This window comes from Camponotus vicinus, unplaced genomic scaffold, assembly GCF_025532165.1.
Source record: "Camponotus vicinus isolate PSW18456_S1 unplaced genomic scaffold, iyCamVici1.0 SCAF_1, whole genome shotgun sequence".
NCBI lineage: Eukaryota > Metazoa > Arthropoda > Insecta > Hymenoptera > Formicidae > Camponotus > Camponotus vicinus.
The window spans coordinates 36064569-36085866 of NW_028141945.1; the positions used below are offsets into that span (position 1 = coordinate 36064569).

The 21298-nt window shown below is 43.1% G+C and overlaps 1 protein-coding gene across 1 annotated transcript in view; it reads left to right on the plus strand.

Annotated features, from left to right (window-relative positions):
* The window catches only part of LOC145964332 (RNA-binding protein MEX3B-like), a 41315-nt gene extending 22428 nt beyond the window's left edge, over window positions 1-18887 (plus strand). Inside the window, exon 2 of the mRNA XM_083086973.1 lies at window positions 6290-18887. Within this exon, the coding sequence (XP_082943099.1) occupies window positions 6290-7281 (992 nt within the window). The 3' untranslated portion in view covers window positions 7282-18887. The remainder of the gene's footprint in view (window positions 1-6289) is intronic.
* The last annotated feature ends 2411 nt before the right edge of the window (window positions 18888-21298 follow it).

The following is a 21298-nucleotide window of genomic DNA, read 5'->3' on the forward strand; positions in this document are numbered from 1 at the left end:
TTTTCTAATATTATCCGCTGAATACTCTTTTATCGATTCGAAAATTTAAAACTCCAGCAGAGCGAGACACGAGGAGACTCGACGAAATAACCAGCGTGACAGATGCCCACGCGCACAAACACACACACGTGTCGGTTCATGAAAACGGAGAAACCGAGAGGACATAAATTATCAGAATTTTCTACCGATTGGTGGTCGAAAACAGGAAATGCTAGTCGTGCGTTAGAAGTCGGCGGCCGCTCGGGGCGTTAAATTATTCTTTTAGAACCATTATTTATGGACCCGGTGTCCCGCTTCTCCGCGTGTGCGTTTTCGCGCCGACTCGAGGGTCGTTCCTTCGTCGCGGTTTTACGCCCCGCTAATTTCCGCGTGTAACGTGCAGGCACGGCACCTAGGTATGTGCGTTTTCGTCCGGTCGGTTTCCATCACCGAGATATAAATTCCGCTTACACGCGGCGGTTATCGCGGCGCGAAGGCTGCCGGAGGCGGACGAGAGACTGTAATAATCTGGCGGCACGTTGGCCGTCAAGGTGAAGAAAGAGAGTAAGAAAAATGAGGGAGAGATATTGAGAGAAAATAGCGAAGAGTCAGGCAGAGAAAGAGAGAGAGAGAACAGCTCGCGACAGGGGATCGCGACGTGAATCGAATCGAACAAAGAAACGCGTTCGCGTTCGATGACCTCCGATGAAATTTGCTGGAAGAGAGGAAATGTCGATAATAATATACTCCATGTTTCTTTTTTTATTCGAAAACATTTATTATGCTTTCGTCGAGGGAATTCGAGAGTAGTAAAAGAAGTAGGCGCGACAAATATAGAGGAACGCTTATATATTATATATCGTTTCTTATTCTTCGGAACGATTGGTCACATCTGGCGCTAAAACTGCGTAACCGACGAGACCAAAGTTTCTTTCCTCGGCGTTCACGGCCGTAGCTTTTCCCGGGCATTGTCTCCGCTCCCTCGCTCGATGAGTTTGAGGTAGGTCGATCGACGAATGACTCACCCTGTGGATTCTCGACCGGGCGAGAGGGACTCTGGGTGGAGCAGCTTCGATGGTGGGCAACGCGTCCCATTATACCCACTGCGCCTCGTTAATATCGTGACATCCAATATCGCGTAATTATAACCGTACTGTTCCGCCGCATAAGTCTCGATCGACGGGATCCTCGTAAATTGATAATGAATCATCGACGAGAGAGCGAACGCGTCTCGTTACTGCATCATTTGCACCGATCCGTACTTGTATCAAATTTGTAACTTTGAAGCGAATTTCGTTGCGTGAAATGTTTATTTCAGAGCGAGAGTAGAGAAATGTTTAATTTTGTAATATAGTATAGATTTTCTCGATAAAAGAGAGATACTTGAATGTATCGGGTTCCGATACGCTTCCGGGGACACTAACGATCGCGCGCCCATCGTTGCCGAAGGCTCGGGGATGCTCTTACTATCTTTTCAAGGACCATCGTCCCGCTGCATTTCCATAGAAGATTAACGGCCTGGCATAATCTACATTTTCTATCGTGGGATCTCGATGGAACCTCGATGGATCTCGAGAACCTTCTCGTACGAACGAATGGTATTATCACGAGGATTGCTACTCGAGTCCGGAGCTAAAGAGTGCGAGGCGTGTGGCCAGAGAGAGAAGCGGAAGACAGAGAGGAAAAGAAGGAGCGAAAGAGTAGGAAAAGAGTAGGAGGAGAATGAACGCTGTTGGGCCGCGGTGTCAGTGGAGTTCAATCTTAATATAGTATGACCTCCACTGCCATTCGAGACAGTGTCGGACGCGACGGCAGTTGCAACTGCGAACGAGAGGAAAGGGAGAAAGGAGGATCGACCGAGAGAGCGAGAGTGATTAAAGAACAAGAACGAAGAAGGATGCGAAAAGGAGCCGGGGGAGGGGAACGGGAGGGGCGCTAGAGAGGAAAGGAAGATACATGAAGAGAAACGACAACGGAGGACAGAATGAACGGATGCGTGCGTTGCACCTTATTCCCTAGTCCGATGAGTGAGCCTTGCCTCGGTTATTTCAGAGACATCAACTCCTCCGCGAGAGTAAGAGAGAGGACACAAGGGGAAAACAGAGGAAAGGAAGAGAGAGAGAGAGAAACGATGCGTACGTGCGTGCGTGCGTACGCTTAGTCGTCGAGAGTGTCATCGATCTATTTCGAGAGGAGGCTGGAATTTCTGGCCTTCGCGAGGGGTCAGTAAAGGAGAGAGAAAGAGAGAGAATAAGATGGCAAGAGAGAGGCGACGCACGGGAGAGAGCGAGAGAAAGAGAGAGAGAGGAAATCTCTCGCGTGTAGAGGGAGAAAATGAAGGAGAGGAAAGAGAAGAAGGAGACGACGATGGACGAGTTGTTACCACACCTGCGCACTCGCTGATCTGGACTGCCCGATGGTCAACGCACGAATGACCGCGTGCTCCTACGTCTTCTTTGGTCGAGCTGCCGAGAGGAAGAGAAAGAAAGAAAGAGAGAGAGAGAGAAAGAATTGCTCGCCGCGATGCTCCATAATGTGAGGGCATAACTCCATTCACTGAAACTTGTTCTTCGTTAGGTTTTGGATAATAGAATTAACCGTCGAGTCTCTGATGCGTTTCATATATTAGAAAATATTCACGGCAAAATATAAACGCGGTCTTATGCATATTTTCGATAATAATATTATTACTTTTGATTATTGCGACCCTCGTGAAGAAGGGTCCCGATTTTGGGAAACTCCCAGATGTGCGTCGCGAAAAATGCGCGAAACCAGGGGGAAGATTAATCGTTTCCAGGGCGATAAGTCCACTTTGTGAGGGAGTATTTGTACAAAGGCGGCGTCGACGGCAGAAACGAGTTATCAGCAAGTTATTGGAGTTTTCTCGACTATATCGTTCGCGCGCGTGTCGAGTGGGGTTAACGTTAGAAGGGGACGAGAAGGAAAGGGATGATAGGCACGCGGGAGGAAGAGGAGGCGGAGGATCTAACGATATGGTGGGGAGAGAGCGACGGTGGTGCTCGGCCGTTGCATTGTGGGGGTGTTGGCCTTCAACTTGACGGCGCAGTTTCACTGACCTGCCTGAGAAACTCGTGATACCAGCTCCGTGCGCGGACCTACGGACGCATCCACGACGCCAAAGGGTACCGCTACTTAAGGGCCCATCGGGCCCTAAACAAACTCTGCCGTCGCCGACCGACCGAGGAAACTGCGTATCTGTAATCTTAAACTTTAGCTTTTCTTTATGCGCGACAAAACGAGTGTTGGTTATCCGCGATGAATTTTCTGCTAATATAAATTTTCTCAAAAAAATTAATTGCCCTCAGACTGACTATGATAATTTAGTTAACTTAAAATAATGTTTTACAAAAGAAAATTTTTAATATAAAAATATTTCAAAATAAATAAAATATTTCTCTCTATAATAAAATAGAAAAAATTACGTGATAATATATCTTTATCGTATTTTTTTTATTTTGTAAATTTAGAGCACTTGATATTTCGGTGATCAAGTTCGCATAAAGATCTTTTAATTTTTTGAAAATTCTTTCATGAAGCCTTAAAGTGTTAGTAAAGCGTCTTTCTGTTGAGCGTAATTAAAGCAAAGATGAGCAGATGGCCCACGAGTGTCTCTTACATCTTTTCTTCGTTGAAACACGCTTTTAACCTTCCTAAGAAGTACAGTAGCTGTAAGTATTATTTCCTTTTGGAATTTTTGTTTAGAAAATATCTATTCCAAAAATTCGTCTTAAACATCTAATTAAAATAATTTCATTAAATTAATATATTTCGCGACATAAACATTTTTAACATAATACGAACAAAGATTAACGACGACAAAAATAAACAAGAAATAATATCGAAGCTTTAGCGAGGACAAATTTCGGAATACAAGTCGGCGCAGCTTATATTCGACGCCCTATGCATTCGAGTTACACGGAGCGTCTATAATGCAGCCATGGGCCGCTCGTGGAAGCCTGCTGTAACTATTGATCCTGCGGCCTTTGGGGAGCCGCCGTTGCTGCTGCTGCTGCTGCTGCAGATTTTAGCAACGTCATTCTAGCGTGATGTATCGTGGGAATGGAGAGACGTAGCTTCATCGAGAGTAGCTTTCGTTCATCATTGTACTTGCACTCGGGAAACGTACCACGTGTCTCGTGCGCATCAGTCAGTATGAATGACAAGCTGCCTCCGGTAGGCAGAAAGAGAGTAAATTTATAATCGCTTTGCATATTTCTCGGCAAATTCTCAAGTCCTCGTAGATCCTTATCGCAGATTGCATCTAACCGGGCCGAAGAGCGCTTTAATAATTGCTCATCGCGCGCATTCGGATCCGGATTCGCTGATGTACGTTTCCGCGGTACGAAAGAAGCGCGGCGGATCGGAGGAAGACTCGTTCCATTCGATCCTCTCTTCGTCCCTTAGACGAGGCGAACAAAGCAAAGGGTCCCCCGAGCGGCAGCGCGTTTCTCGACGGACGAGGCCTTCTTTCTTTCTCCTCTCTCTTCCCTACCTCTTCGTCTCGCCTCACCTTAGCCGCGGCCCTTCAACTGTCTATGACCCACGCCCCACCGCCTCCTCTTTCTCCGTTTGTACCACCACCATCGGCATCACCGTCGCAACCATCGTCGCCACCTTTCTCGAGGTTCTACGAGCGCGGCGAACCTTCTTCTCCTCGCTGGGTCTTGACTCTCCTCGTATACCTGTGCACAACTTCGTCTCTCGCGCGCGCCTGCACGGTATTCTCCGATCCACCTCTTCCACCTGCTTCTACCTCCCCACATGGAGTTATTTAGCCGCGCCAAAGCCGCTCCGATTTGCCTTAGGCGAATTTCCGGAATAAGAGAGTGAGAATCTTGGAGAAGCGGAAACTCGGCTGGATGCGCTGCGATCCGGCAAACGTGCGTTTTCAGTGCTTACTTGCACGCAAGCGAGGTCTTCGAGTCGTTCCTCTCGTACCTACAAATATGACAAATTTTTGCTATAATGCCTGGAACCAGCGATTATTTTCAAACAATTTATTTTTATTTTTCTATCATATAAATACGTATTTACGATACGTAGGATGACATTTCAAAATTCCAATGGATTTCGAAAACACAGGTTTCTTAATACATAATTGAGTGAAATTGTGTTTCTAATGACACTTATTTTCTTGAAACGATCTTTTGGCGTTCTCATATTTTCTCACAAATCCTTGTCATTCGCGTGTCGTTAATCGTTTATCGTGTTCTTGAGCAGTATCGATGTCGCAACGCGCGTTTCTGAAGAAACGCCCGTGACATTGTCGTTACGCAAGGATATACCTTAGGCAAGGGCGTTCTACGCCCAGTCGGCGCAAATTCCCAAGCGCATTCTCTTCGCGCGCGGACAAAGTAATTCTGGAATTTATTCGCGGCCTTGCTCCCGTCCCCACGCTCTTTCGCCCTGAATTCTGTCTCGTCGCGTCCTTTCGCTTTCTTATGTCGCGACGCGCGTCCGGAAAATGCAAAATTTGATCGCGAGAGAGAGAACGACGAGAGAGAAAAGACGATGATGCAGCGCGCGGATCGGGAAAGAGACGAAAAAGCTGCCTGGTATGCGATGCAACGCGTGTCGTCTTCTCTCCTTCCATCGCGACGAAGGAGAGAGTGAACTGAATGAAAGGGAGGTCCGGGAGGAAAGAGAGAGGGAGCGAGAGAACGAAAAGGAGAAATGGAGAAAAGAGGCGAACGGGAGATTCTCAGGACGAGCGCGAGAAGGAGATGCTCAGCGAGAGCGCGAGGAAGAAGCGACGAGAGAAGGAGCGCCAGGAGCTAAAGAAGGAAGGAGGGAGGAGTGGTTCACCTGCATTGCTAGCATTGCGCTGGCTCAAGGCCAAAGAGTCTGCGAGACCGAGGACCAGACCGGGTCGGGACCTCCTTCCTTCCAGTTTCCTGCGCCCTGCTCTCTCGCTGCGCTATCGCCGCTCTCTTGCTTCGCGCGGCATCTTACGAGTCTCTCCCTTCTTTTCCGTTCTTCGCCGCGTCCCTCGTTCGGATACGCAAACAATTGCATCATGCACGCGCGCTGCCACTTTTCAAAGCTTATTACTGCGTGGGCGGTTTTTCGTGCAGAGATGTAACGCGAGAGATATGAGAAATGAATAATAATATACGATACACAAATAATAGAACAATTCCAATTAATTTCCTTTTGTATTATGTATATATTTTATCAAGCGTTTATTTATGATCAACTTTATTTAAAAATGAAAACGATATTCAAGTAGAATCGATATTGGCGTGCAATAATTCATGCTCATAATGAATATTTCTCCGTTTGATTGCAGGTTGTAAGATCAAAGCGCTGCGAGCGAAGACGAACACCTACATCAAGACGCCCGTGCGCGGTGAAGAACCTGTATTCGTCGTCACAGGTCGCAAGGAGGATGTGGCCCGTGCGAAGCGCGAGATTCTCTCCGCCGCGGAGCATTTCTCGCAGATACGCGCTTCGCGCAAGAGCTCATTGGGCGCCCTGCTCGGCGCGCCACCCGGGCCACCCGCGACCGTGCCCGGTCACGTGACGATCCAGGTACGAGTGCCCTACAGAGTGGTAGGTCTGGTCGTCGGGCCGAAGGGTGCGACCATCAAGCGAATTCAGCATCAGACGCATACCTACATCGTGACGCCCAGTCGCGACAAGGAGCCAGTATTCGAGGTAACAGGCCTGCCCGATAGCGTAGAGGCGGCCAGACGCGAGATCCAGGCGCACATCACTTTGCGAACCGGCGCCGCGCCCGGTATCGTCGGCGACGAGACCGATCTGCTGGGCGCTCTCTGTCGCGGCGGTCTCGGCTCGGTCCTCGGCATTCAAGGTATCGATCAACCGGGATCCAACAGCTCCAGCAGCTCGAACGGCGCGTTTTCGAGCAGCGGCAGCTGCAGCAGTTCGTCCAGCAGCACCGGCGGAATGGGGCTGAACGACATCGTCGCCATTTGGGGCGCCGGGATAGAGAGAGACGAGGGACTGGGCGAATCACCGTCGTTCGAATCGCAGCCGACCTCGACGTCGTCGATCTGGTCATTCCCAAGCGTCACGCTACCCTCGAGGCCGTCGCCGCCGGCGACAGCGAGCCCAGCGTCGCCCACGGATTCGCTTCTGAGCAACTCACGGCAACGCGAGTGCGTCGTATGCGGCGACAAGGAAGTCACCGCGGCGTTGGTGCCCTGCGGACACAATCACTTTTGCATGGACTGCGGCAATCGGGTCTGCGACAGCCAGGATCCAAGCTGCCCGGTCTGTTCCAGGCGCGTTCTGCAGGTGCTCCGTATTTTCTCCTAAGAGGGACCCCGTCGAGCCGCCGCCCGTCAGTCTCCCGTAATATGACACCGCTGGTGCACGCAGCGGCTGCATCAGCAACTTACCTTCTACCGCTCCTCGAACACCACGGCTAATAACTGCTCCAGCACGCGCGACGATAAGAGTGGAGAACAACGTTGGCGACAACAGCGATGTCTGCGCGACGATTCTCTCGGCGTCTTCGGGGTCGACCTCTCGTCTTCGCTGTCGTCATCGTCGTCGCGCCGTCGTCCTTGTCATCCTTCTACCATGCTGGTGTGACGCCGTCGTCGTCAGGGGACCGAACGCGCACAATGTCTCAATTCCACGGCTGCCAATAATCTCTTACGCGACGGGAATTCGCCTCGACGAATCGCTCATTTGGGTCGATCGTCGTCGAGTTGGTCGAATTCCCGCTGACCGGATACAACGAAGCAAGCTTTTAAGTTCTATGAGATATATATTTAAAAAGAGAGAGACAGAGACAGGGATGGATACACTCACCCACCGTCATCGTTCCCTTACCCGGCCCTCCTGTGTTCCACTCACCTGTTCCCCGTCTCTTGACGCTTGCATAGATTGGGCTCGCGGCTCGTCGAGTACTCTAATAAGCTTCGAGGTATGAGAGACGGTACGAGGGTAATCCAATGAGTCTATACCTACCGTCGTACCGTCCGGACTGACGTGTGTGAGAAAGAGCCTCTCTATCGCCCGCAAAAGATCGACGCTGCGATATTCTGCGACTGATATTATTAGTAGCGAGACTGATGGTTACCGAGACGCTACTTTCTGTTTTCTTTTCATCGCGGAGGCTACGGTCCGAACATGGATCGATCGAGTCGCGGACCGTCCGGCCTCATCGCCGACCTCTCGACTACGCTTGACACCGTCGGTGTTTCGCTGTTTTTAAAAACTCTCCGCTCGTTCCTGTAATCTGTCTTTGGGTCGAACGTTTGCTGGGAACGGAGGCTGCTTGCTTAGCATGATGGATCTTAGAGCTTTTTCGATTTTCTTTTTTTCTTTTTAGTAACTATGACTGAATAACGAACCACGTTCAAATCATGCCCAAAGATATAACTTTCCATTTTTTGATCGCTTTTAAGCTTATACATACATACATATGTTTATATATACATATATATAATATTCGATCAAAGCATGCTTATGCATTCGTATCTTCAATTGTCAATCGATGATGAATCGAGGAAGATATGTATCTATATTTTATTTGTCTAACCTGCGATGTTTGATTTTGTGCCAAAAGGGCTAGACAAAAAGAGAATCACCTCGATAATTTCACAATAATTTCACAATAATTGCGCACTAGGCAATCTTTTACTCTGTCATTCACGTATTATTTCTTTCATTCTTTCCAAGCAAAGAAGGCGTATGATAGTTCTTGATCTCAGCGTTCGTTCGAAACGCGCGTAGAAAGCATTAAGTTCTTATCATCGATCTGAAAAGGGCTTTTCCGTTGCCGAGTGTACAGTTACGAACTCGACGAATCTGCGAGCTGTGGTCGCGAGTGCGACAGTGAAGATTACCGAGAATTACCCACATGTACACGAATCATAAGATACATATACACACAATGCACATACGAATACACTGTGGATACACTGATAAATGATTTCGCACTGACATCCTACACGTGAAAAAGAGAAGGAAAAGAAGAAAGAGTCACAGGCCCCTCGATTCGCTATGAAATCACGTAGCGAATTTATAGCGGACGCCGCGTTCGTTCCATCCGGCTTCCCCTCGCGATATATATATATATATATATATATATATATATATATATGTATATATGTATATGTGTATATGTATATGTATATGTATATATTTATATTTATATCATATAATTTGTACAAATATAAATATATATACAATATACATATGTACAATCAGGAAATTTGACAGCGCGAAAGAAAATGAAAGAATGTAAATGTGAATGGAAGAGTTGACGAATGATATTTTGTCGACAAAATTTAGATTTTGTACTTTTCGCGCATTTCTCGTTGAACGGCGGAAAGTCTTGAATCGTAACGTTATAGAAAGAAGAAAAGAGATAAAATTATTAAAGAATATATTGAGGAAATTGCAGAAAAAAAGTAGATGAAAAAAGAGAACAGAATACAATGCGTAAGTCGAGGGGCCGTACGTCCGCTCTCAAACAGGAAGAACGAGCGTATAAACGAGGTCGGTCGATGGGCTGGCGGTTCTCGCGAGTGTATTTTTCGACTAGTAATAATCGAGTAGATTGCTTAAACTCGACACTAAAAAACGATACTCATTTCACGTAGGGATCGACGACGCATATGTAGTGTCTTTTTTGTTTTCGTTAGAGAGGCGTAATCACACATTATCGCTATATTACCTTGCATTAATATATGTATATATATATGTATGTAACGTGTGGATGTATATGGGATCGCACATCCGTCATATATATATACGTCCATATTTTATTCTATATACATATATAATATCAGTATGTACCGCTTCTTCTCCGGGATCGCTGGGAGAAAGGACGTAGGTAAATCTCTCGTTACTTTCCAAGACGTCCTTCCTCCTTCGTTCTCGCGGACGAGCATCGCGCTTTCGCGCGCAAGAGCCATTCATGGGGCTCCATTAAATGCGAAGATGCAAAATCGCGACGTTCGTCCTTCGTATGCAAGAAGGAGCTCGGTACCACGTGTCCTTACGATTCGTTTCTGCGTATAATCTCGTTTCGAAGAAAGACAAAACAGGGGGAAGAAGCTAATCAAACGGGATCTCACTACGAGGCCCCTAATGTGCGCGTGACAGGAGACGATACTCCAAATTTTTATTCGAACAACAAAAGATAGCTTAACAGCGGAAGAGGAGGAGAGACTCTTGAAAAAACTCTTCCGCGAAAACTTCCGTTTTTCCTCGCTTCGATATCGAGTTTATTCAACGTTTCATATTTTCCTTTTCGACTCTTGTCATCGTCCCCTTGATATTTCCCGCCCTTCTCCCCCCCCCCCCCCCCCCTAAAAAAACTCCTTCGTCGTTGTCTGCATTTCTATTTTTTTATCATCAAAAATTCTTGTCAATCGTTGCCATTTTTTAAACGAATATATGCTCAAGTCGCAGCTCCGAGTAAGTCGAGGTATATTATATATAAAATACATATTACATATATTATATATATAAATATATATATTATATATATATCTAAATCGCTCATCTCGTGATGGGCGTTGGAAGATTAGTATTTTTTCGATCTTTCCGAAGAGATTCAATTTTTTTGTTTATTCTTTATTTTTTAATTAATTTTTTGTCGCGTGAAAATGTCTCCGTTCGCCGTGTGTTTCGTTACTCTGCTCCAGTTCCTCCTATATTTTCCGTATATATATATATATATATATATATACCGCGGCAATCTTCGTTCTGGACTCTTCTTTAAACGCATGAACGAAGACACGCACTCTTGCTCACGCACTCACTCTGCACGCACTAAACGCACGCTAAAAAAAAAAATTCGCGTACGCACGAGCTTCGGTGAGTGCGCGAAAGACATGCGCGAACGACATTTGTATATTATTATTTGTTACTTATATATATCGAGAAACGTCACATGCAAACACTTCACATGGAGAGAAGGAAACATACACGTACTCACATACATACATGTACACATATATACGTGTAAAACACAAGAGGCACACCAACAACACAGATGCACATAACAAAAGCGTATATTTATATATTATAATAATCGACGAGAGAGAGGGAGAGAAAAAAGTTTATTATATTTAAGTTCAAAGTGAAGTAAATTCTATATTTTTTCTATATTAAGTATAAAGAAAGAAAAAAAGATGCTAAAACAAAGTACGGTGATGTGACACACATACACACACATATATATTATATTATATATTATATATATATATATACAATATATAAAATATATTTATAGGTATTTTCTCTTTAGCATTTACGTTCCGAAAGACGTAAGTAGCGCTGTCGCCGAGCGCAAGAAATGCAAGCGGCTAATGTGCACGTGCGTATATAATGTAGATCGTATCAGGTAATATCTCATTTTAATTTTGCTATAATAAGAATTTAGTCCTGGATCTCCGGGGCGCGCGCGCGCGCGCCCGCGAGATTCGGGAGGTTGTGAAAGGAGAAGAGGGCGATAAAAATGGAGTAAAGAAGGGAGAGATGGACGATGCTACGAGAAAAGGGTTTTTAAATGGGAAATACCTTTAGGGAGAACGAGGAGGAAATTTCATCGCGATTCCACGTATATATGCATGCGTTTGTACATTACCTTTCTGATCGAATCACTGGGCGGATGTGTGTGTGTGTGTGCAGAGAGGTAGATATATATATTACAATAATATATTGAATATTTAAATTAATAGCGATTAAGAGAAGCCGGTGTTATCCACGGATAGAGCATGCTTATCTGGTACTACAGCGAAAATATGCGCGTGGACGGAGAATACTGATGGTCAGAGGGAAAGCGTGAGAACTTCCGGAGGACGGAAGAAGTTTCGATCTTAAAAATAGAGGGAACGATAATAGATTAAGAGGGATAAGCATAGGGTGGTTGCCAGAACTCGGAACGTGATGTCAAACCCAAACGGATGAGCGGCGCGTGTGTAGGTGGGGAGCTAAAGAAGAAAGATAGATCAAGCTTTGATTTTTTTTTTAAACGATTGTCGATCGATAGTCCGAGAGTTCGAGACGCGGTACGACGCGTTCGAAGCGATCCAATTTTCTAGCGAGTAAGTAGTTTGCGCAGAGTATCATCTTGCCCTATAATCATCCATTGATAATCATTCATTTATGGTGCTTTTAGGAGTGAATTGTGGAATATGAGAAAATTGTGAAGAGGTATCGAATGTATTACGAAAATCGATATACATATATATAATTATATATAGGAAATACTTTTTCTGACGATATGCGATCGGTATCGGAAATGATCGGAAATCTCATTTGATTGTCGCGAATGCGATTTTGATCGCGCATCGGGAGTTAATTCTCTTCGAGAGACTCGTCGTTACTCAGTCTTCCTTCAACGATCTCGCGTTTCGACCCTATCGCGTTCGAACCGTGTTTCAGCAACTCTCGAGAGTATCAGGGGTAAGTGACGGGGAGGAAAGTTCGGATTAAAACGTTAGGCAGGTCAAAAGGGAGTGAATCGGGTGGATATCTCGCAGAACAAGAGCTCGTCGAGAACCTCCGCTAGACTTTGGGACAATTCTGCTGTACAATAAACACGTTAACCGTGAAACACACGCACACTCGAATACGACACTTGGGCAGCCTTCACTTTGGCCGAGGTTCCGACATCGCGCAGGGTCGTCGGCGTTGTCATTTTCTCACAATCGTCATCTTGGTGTAAACATGCGTGCTCGTACGTGTACGTTCCCCTTCCCATCTTTGTGGGATTTATCGATACGCGATACACCGACAATATAAATCGTCCTCGCGATCCAACGTCCCGAATTTCGATAGACTCGGGAAGAAAAAAACGCGCGAAATTCCGCAAAAATCCCGTTCTTTTGTCGCGGAGAGATGTAAGGCATCTACGATTGTCGCTCCCCATCACCTTTCGCCATTGACCGCACACAGGAAAAAGTGGGATATACGTTCGCGTAATTTACATAGTGCCATACGTAAATCAAAAGTTGAGCGCGCGCGTAGTGCCGCTGATAAGTGATAATAAACGGCGGTAGTTTAGCACGGTAACGAAACACGAGCTGGAGAAATCGCTACAATTACATGGCTAATCAAATGTCGATAATGAAAGAGAAAGAGAAAGAGAGAGAGAGAGGACTTTTGGACGGCTTTGCCGTTCGGACTTTTCGCTCTCGCTTCTTCGATGATGAGCGTTTTCTCCTCTTCTCGTGCATTTATGTACGTTCATGCATTCATTCATACTCGCGCGTCGTGGGGCATTCGCGGATGATGCTATCAAAACACGCACTCGCGAACACACTGGTTAATATAATAATAAATAAAAGAGACGTGGCGCGTCTAGTTTTAGAGGCGTTCTATAACGAGTAATTTAACTGATAAGATGTCTCTCGTGACGTAAGATTTAATAATTGTAAAATATTAAAGCGTAAACTTTTAATGATTATTATAATATAGCCATTGGCTGTGACCGATAACTGCCATTTTCTTAATCGAGAAATAAAGGAAAAAGAGTAATAAACGCGATAGAGCGAAGAAGTAATAAAGAGGTACCCTACGCGGACCGCATACACACGATTATATATGCACACAGACACACGCACACACACTTATACGTAACACGAGGAAAAGTGATTAGTATACATTCATATGCACACACTTGGAGACATTTGTACACACGGAATACACTGTAACGACATTTTGGATGCGTACGACACGAGATATCTTTCGCGAGAGGAGAGACGCGGGAAGTGTTTCGCAAAGCGACGAGTATATCGAAAACAGGACGATAATGAGAACAAACGCGAATCGAGCACGATTTGATGACGATGGTGGAATCGAAAAGGTCAATTCACCGACGACGGAGGAAAAAAGGAAGATTACGCGATTTTGTATCGAATATACGAGCAAGCGTCGCGCAAGAAATCGTCTGTCGACCCTTTTCGGCTTCGATCCGCAGCAACCCCTATCCACCCTCGTTCGTTAAAAAGACGGGTAAAGGAATAGAGAAGAACGTATTGTTAAGAATGTGAGAGAAAGAGAGAGAGCGCACAACATACACACACCTATATACGACGATACATATCTCCAAGTATAATAATTAAATGTAAGGAAGATTATATATAACTTATAATATAGATGGCAGAGAATAATAAGAAGTTGAGAAAAGATAATTTAATAATAGGAGAAATATATTATCGATAGATATATAGATATATAGGTAGATAGATATAGGTATATGCATATATATAGAAAGATAAAAGAATAGAGAGAGAGAAAGAGATATGATCGTTGTTGCTTTATTTAAGTCTATTTACTATATTATGGATTATATTTTATTGAATAGATCTATATAGCCAAGAATTATTGCATCAATATTATTATTATTAATAATTTTTTTTATTGCGTTAATATTTTTATTATATAAATATTAATTAATAGTATTATTATTATAATTATATTATTATTATTATTATTATATATAATATTGGTCTATACATATATAGTATATATATATTTTGATGTATTTAGTTCTCTTGTTTGTGCATATTGTGTCTCAGGCAGTATCGAATTTTGCGAGGGGTATTCTTCAAGAAAAACGACCGACGATGATCTTTCAGCGGGATTGTTTTACTCGTTAATTTTCCTTTCGCTTCGTTCACGCCCTCATCTCGCCTGTTTCTCATTCGAGTTTAAGCGCGAAAGAAAGGATTAACATTTCTCTTAGCCTCTTGCTCGTCTCATTTCCCTTTCGATCGTTTTTTCCCCTCCGGCCTTCTTTCATTTTATCGTTTCCGCGGCTTGTGCGAGCTATCGGCCGATGACGATGGATAGTGATCGGACATGAGTGAGAAAAACGCGTTTCAATATTTCTAATATATATATATATATATATATATATTACTCTATGTAGACACACACACATACACAAACACACGTAATGATAAAATATATATATACGCATATACACGTATACACCCTTGATACACATGTATATCGGCTATTGTCCAAGAAAGATGAATGTATAGCACAGCTTAGATTATTATTATGATTATAATTAATAACGTTATTCCTACATTTTGTATTACGAACGTCGTCGCGACTTATCAGGTCGCTATCCGTATGTATATCTCGCGTCGCGAGCCAAAATGCGCGGAGATTAAGAGAAATAATGATGATTATGTGTGATTTGGATTTATATATCTTTCTTCTTCTTTATTACTTAACATATATCTACTTAATTATCTTAAAGAACGAGGGAAGTCGTAGAGCTGTGCGACCGGACCGCACGTCCGCCCGGTGCGCGTCTGTTTCTCCTAGACTGCTTACGCATTATTTAACCACCAACCGCGTACACGGAACGCGTGTGTTTCTCGGGCGACACGCGTCCCTTCTCGCATTGTTCTCGTCGTCGCGGTTTCGTCGTCGTCACCCGATCAAGACGATGGGGTAAGGATGACGATGATCGCGATCGCGGAGAACCGACGTCGCGCAGCTACATAGCGTTTTACATTAGCGCTCTCAGCCCACAAACTCGATCTCAGAAGAGAAAAGGAACTGTTCTTTCATTTTTGAAGCTCTCTCTTTCTCGGTTCGCTTGCTTCTTTCGTCGTGTGATTTTGCGCGCGCGTTAATCGGTCGTAAATTTCTCTCTTTTGCGTCTCTTCATTCCTTTCCTTGAGTTTCCCTTCGTTTGAATGCTTTATTCGTTTGACGATTTTCTCGTCGATTTTAGATTCAATATTTGTCGTTTTTTTGTTATTTTAGGAAACCTTTAAAGAAATATATAAGTTAATTATTGCGAGAGGAAAAAGACAGGGTGTTGTTCTTTCCTCAGATTCTACGGATGTGAAGTTTTCGAAGGTAATAGGCTGTGTAAGATCCAGTGGAGAATCGATGAACTTCGTGACACGCGATCCGAGAGAGGCAACCGCCCTGAGACTAGAGGAATCAGTATTTCAGAAGAAGATATATACATACATATAATATTAAATATATATATAATATATATATTTAATATATATGTACATGTATATATATTATTAATATTATCATAATTGATATATTCTTATTGCCGTATACAACTAAAGATTGAAGATGTCTGAGTCTTGTTCTTCTCCGACAAGTGAGTATAATAAATGAGAGGAAGAAATTGTGTCACTCTGTGAATAGCTACGCAAAACAAAATCAGATTTAGCGATTTTATTATAGTGAGATATTAGATTTGATTATAGTGAGAGAAAGATGCATCATAAGAGATGAAGACAAGTGTTACGGTATTTTAGACTGAAAAATTTAAAAAACAAACACTTGAAGAAAGAAAAGGAAAGATAAGGAAAATTTTGAGATAGAAAATTAATTTTTTTTTAGTTAAGTAGGAAATAGGAAAAAAAAGTATTGGTATGGCGATTTTTAATTACATTTAATTATATATCGTGCATGAAATATATGTAAACGCATTATTGTAGTTATCGCATTATTATGATTACGATATTATTATATTATTATATATCCTATATATTAAATGTTGTGCTCACACTGTTTTTTTCGCGGCCCCTGCAATGTGTCGATGCGGGGTTCGACGGGAGGGAGAGAGAATGAAGATCTTTATCAGAGAGAGATTCTTAATATATGTAACGAAGATATATTTTATGTTCGATGTTTTTTTATTAATTTCATTATATTTATCATTTTTTATATATGTAACATTTATATGTAACTATTGTGTATTTCCTACTATGCTGCCCCGTTTCGCTTTCCGCCCGTGCTTTTTCATTGCTGCTCTCCTCTCTTTTTGCTTACTCTTTTTTTGTGTTCTGCAATGTCTGGAGACTCTATTTTTCTTTTCTCCTCGAATTTCCCTAGCGATGAAGAGTCGCGACATCGATCGTTGATCGAATATCCATCGATCGATTGATCGCGGCTGGATCATAGACGGGAGAGAAACGCACTATCGTAAATCGTCTGGGCATTAATCGCAGATCGCGAAACTAAGACGTATCGCTTTTCTTTCCTTCTTCCTTGGGATTATCGAGAGAAAACGAGAGACAGAGAGAGAGAGAGAAAGAGAGAGAGCGAGCGAATCGTATCTCACAGAAAGGGACTAGGTTTCGTCGCAACGTTACAGTGATCAATGACGCCGCCACTCGCTCCGATAATAGCTATAATCATAATTCTCCTTTATAATAATGTTAACTAAAGCAGCAATAATCAGCCGCAGCGTCAGGTGCACTGTGACGGTTGTGCGACGTACCGGTTTCTTCATATTTCATCTCTGATGTCCCCGATATTCTACTCCCCCGCGGTCGTGTATAGCGTACATACGATAAGGCTTTGTTGTCCCCGATAATCTCCAATCCAATTAGATGGACAAGATACACATATGCGCGTGAGATATAGCGATTTATTTCTTTTTCGTCGTGATTGTGCATTGTATATATACGCGAAACGAGATGATATTAATTAAATAATTTCCGTAGTTTTATACTTTTATTCATCATCTCGGCTCCGTTGTGAACGAAACATACACATGCCCGTACAATCGCAGCAAAATACAATATGTATGTATACAATGGTTATAATTATGAGACTATTGCTATTATTATTTTGGCTAATTGCAACCCTAAAAGCCACGAGGGTAAAAGCGACAGAAACGAGAATTATTTTTTAGAGTACTATATTCAAATCAATACGAGAAAGAGAGAGTGAGAGAGGGGGAGAGAAAGAGAGAATGAAAGCGAGCGAGAGAAGAAAAATAAGCAAGACAAATTATGAAAGCAGCAAGTTTATTATTTTCTATATTTTTTTATGTAATTTTGTGGTATCACGTAATATATTATACTATTATTATTAATATTATTATTATTATATTATTATGAATATTTTAATATATAATATGATTTTTATATATACAATGTGTACTTATGTTTTATTTCCTGTGTTCTTGTCTGATTGTTTGAAGCTTTCTGTTTGGTTAATCAGTTGTTGCTTTTCGAGGCACTTGATTACCGGTTCTCTATTGAAAGGATTTAATAATATTGTAATACTGAAACAAAATCAAATACGCCACGATTAATAGACTATCTTATATTAATTATATATATATACATTATTTTATTATTACAATTATTATATTTATTATTGTTCTTTTACAGTCTATTATTATCAATATACACAGGGTGTCCCATAACAATCCAGTTACAGAATTTTAGATTAATGCATAGAGTCGAAATCTTTTTTAATGAAAACCATCGGACATTATCTTTCACAATTTCTTAATCTTTAAGAATGAATACAATTCCTTTATGCTTGTGTTCTCTCTGATATTTTGTAGTTGACAATAATGAAAGAGAATAATTTTGGGACAGTCTGTGTACATTTATGTGAGCAATCATTTACGAAAGAAATGATTATCTATAATGAAATTTTATTCGATTACTTATTCGTAATGCATATTTTTTATCTGGTATATTTTTTTGAATTATATTTTATATTATATATATAATATTGCGATATCATTTTTTATTAATAATATTCGCCGTCTCATCGAGTCAATGACGCCGGGTGTCGTTTCATACACATTATCGATATATCCATCTATTGCTCTATCATCAAAACATTTATTTTTATACGATACACAAATTACACGCGCGCTTCATTCATTGTAACGACGAACCGCATAAACTGCATTCTATTTCGATATTTGAATGCGAATGGTGATTCGCGACTATTTGAACGACGAACAAAATGGAAAAGATTGCCGTTTAATATATATCTGTAAGCAGATTCTTATATACACGTACACACAAACCCGTACCAAAAATATTTTATTAAAAAGGAGGATACGAGTCTCTAGAGAGGAACGACGCATACACTCGCATATACCTATTTACTGGAAACAGATTTAATAAAATGTTACGTGATTTTTATACATTAATACTTAATTTCTCTCATTATTTTTCTGCATCTCGCGTTATCCATACCTCTGTTCATCGTTATCCATTCTTCTGTTCTACCTCGTCCTTGTCACTTTTCGACCCTTACTATTTTTTATAGATATTTATATCTTTTTCGTATTAAGTATTTTTATATATTTGTTTATTTTATGTGCGCTGTATATTCGTGTACTAAACTGTCAATGTCAATTTCGACGTGTATATCGTAAACTGCTCGGCGTCGGCTGGTTACTCGGGCGTGCATAATTCTATCGAAACGTTGTGAATGCGGGCCTTGGGGGTGGAAATAACCGTGGTTCCTCGTTTCATGATCCCGCTACTGACGGTCGCGTGTCGAACCGCGACCGGCCGGCGCGGCGGTATAGAATACGCAGGAGCGTGCCACGAAAATCTGTCTCGTCGGCCCCTTGGGCGTCTCGGCCGCACAAGGGGCTGTTGCCCGTTGGGATGGCAACGTCGCATTGCAGCGTTGGGGTTGCGGTCGATGCCGTCCTGGTGATGGTGGCCGAGGTTACCGCTTCACGGCCCGACGCTCTCTCCTCTATTCCGTGGATATCGAGATTATTACTCGGGGTGCTTTTCCAGCTCATCTTATTCGTCCTCTCTTCAGCCCTGATTTTCCTGGCTCGTTTGCGCCAATTGTAACGATAATATGTTCTCTGTTCTGTCTCCGCGCGTTTCTTCACTTTCTTCCTAAAAGCTCACGATGATTGGTCGGCGATAGTATTTCGGGGGTTGTATTTTTTTCGAAAAGAATCGAAAAATCTTTGGGGGATTGGCGCTCGTTTACGCCATTGATAACGCGGTAATGCAGCTTACATGCGTTTTCATCATCGTGAATCGTATTACGCTGCATCGAAACGTACAATATATGACAGTCACCGGCGCGCTTCCTCTTTCTCTCTTTGCCGTTTCAACCCCCACAACTTGGCGCGCTCTCTCGTCAGTCTCTATTGCTCCGCAGTAGATCGATAGCGGGAATGGTGCTCGTCTCTCTTTCTCTCTTTCACTCTCTCTCTCTCTCTCTCTCTCTCTCTTTCATTCTTTTTCTCTCTCTCTTTCTTTCTCGCACGACTCGCGCACTGATGTATGTTATAGGCATACGTCGCATACGTTGGAAAATCGTAGTGAACGCTCTATCGTAAGGGATTGAAAGAGAGCACGTGAGGGTGAGACGGTAAAGAAGAAAGAAGAGAGACGGAAAGAGAGAGAGAGAGAGAGGGAAAGCAGTCGAGGCCGATTTCAGAGCCGTAGCTTGTTCCGTCTGTGCCACGTCTCTTCACATTGATCTCCATTGAATTGGACGAAAGATTGTCCAACTATTACGCGGAGCTACGGTTCTTTTTGATATACAGACCTTGAAATAGATGTTGCATAGTCTCAATATAGTATCGCAGAAGTTCCGAGTAAAGTCCTTTTGTTATTCGTACTCGATGCATCCGATTATTAATTCGCATTTTATTAAAGTCGAATCGAGATCCATTTGAATATCGAAGGGGGGACTTGCATCTCGCGCAAATTTAATTCGCCAACCGAATCGATACCTCTGTTTCTCGTCCGCGAAACAGTGCTCTCGCTTGACATTTCCCTAATTACGACAGTTTCGTCCCCGAACAATTAGAGTTGCGCCGAGGAGAAATCTTGCTCGCCTCTGCGGAGACGGACGCGATATTCGAGAGCAACTTGAAATATTCCACGACGCTCTGTAGGGATTTTTGTCGATCGATATCTCTAATTTTCTTTCAAAAGTTCCTCGGAATAGAAGAGGGATGTATAGAGCACTTTAACAACAGCGGCTTAGGGACTCGGGGCGCGAAGCAAATCCAGTATTCTGTCGGATAAGACTAAAAAATGAATAACGCGAAACTTTTGCTTTCTCCCAGCATGCCTCGCGTATGAAATTCTCCAAGTGTTCGCATGTCAATTTCTTTTTCTTTAGCCTTTGATGCCGCTTTCACGCTACTCTTCCATCTTTTTCCATTTCCTCTTCTCTCTCTCTCTGTCTCTCTCTCCCTCTCTCTCTCTGTTTCTTTCTCTTTATGCATCTCTGTCGTTTCTATTCTCTCTCTCTTTCTTCCTCTGTCTGCACTGCGTCGCCCCTCCGATACTCTTTCTCTCTCCTCTCTCGGTCGATAGCTTGTAGGGGTCGCGGAGACGCGGCGACGCCCTGCCCGTCCATCCCCTTGCGACTTGCCATCAGGGGGTCTCAACCTTGATCAAAATATTTTGTGATCTCGTTGCCGGAGAGAGACAGCCGTAACGGTCGCACGACGGTTGCAGCTGGCTCGACACCGCCGCTATTCGCTTATATTATTGATTATCTCGACGACTCATACGGAATAAACACGCGACGACACCGCTCTGCCGATCTTGACGCTTTCGAACTCAAT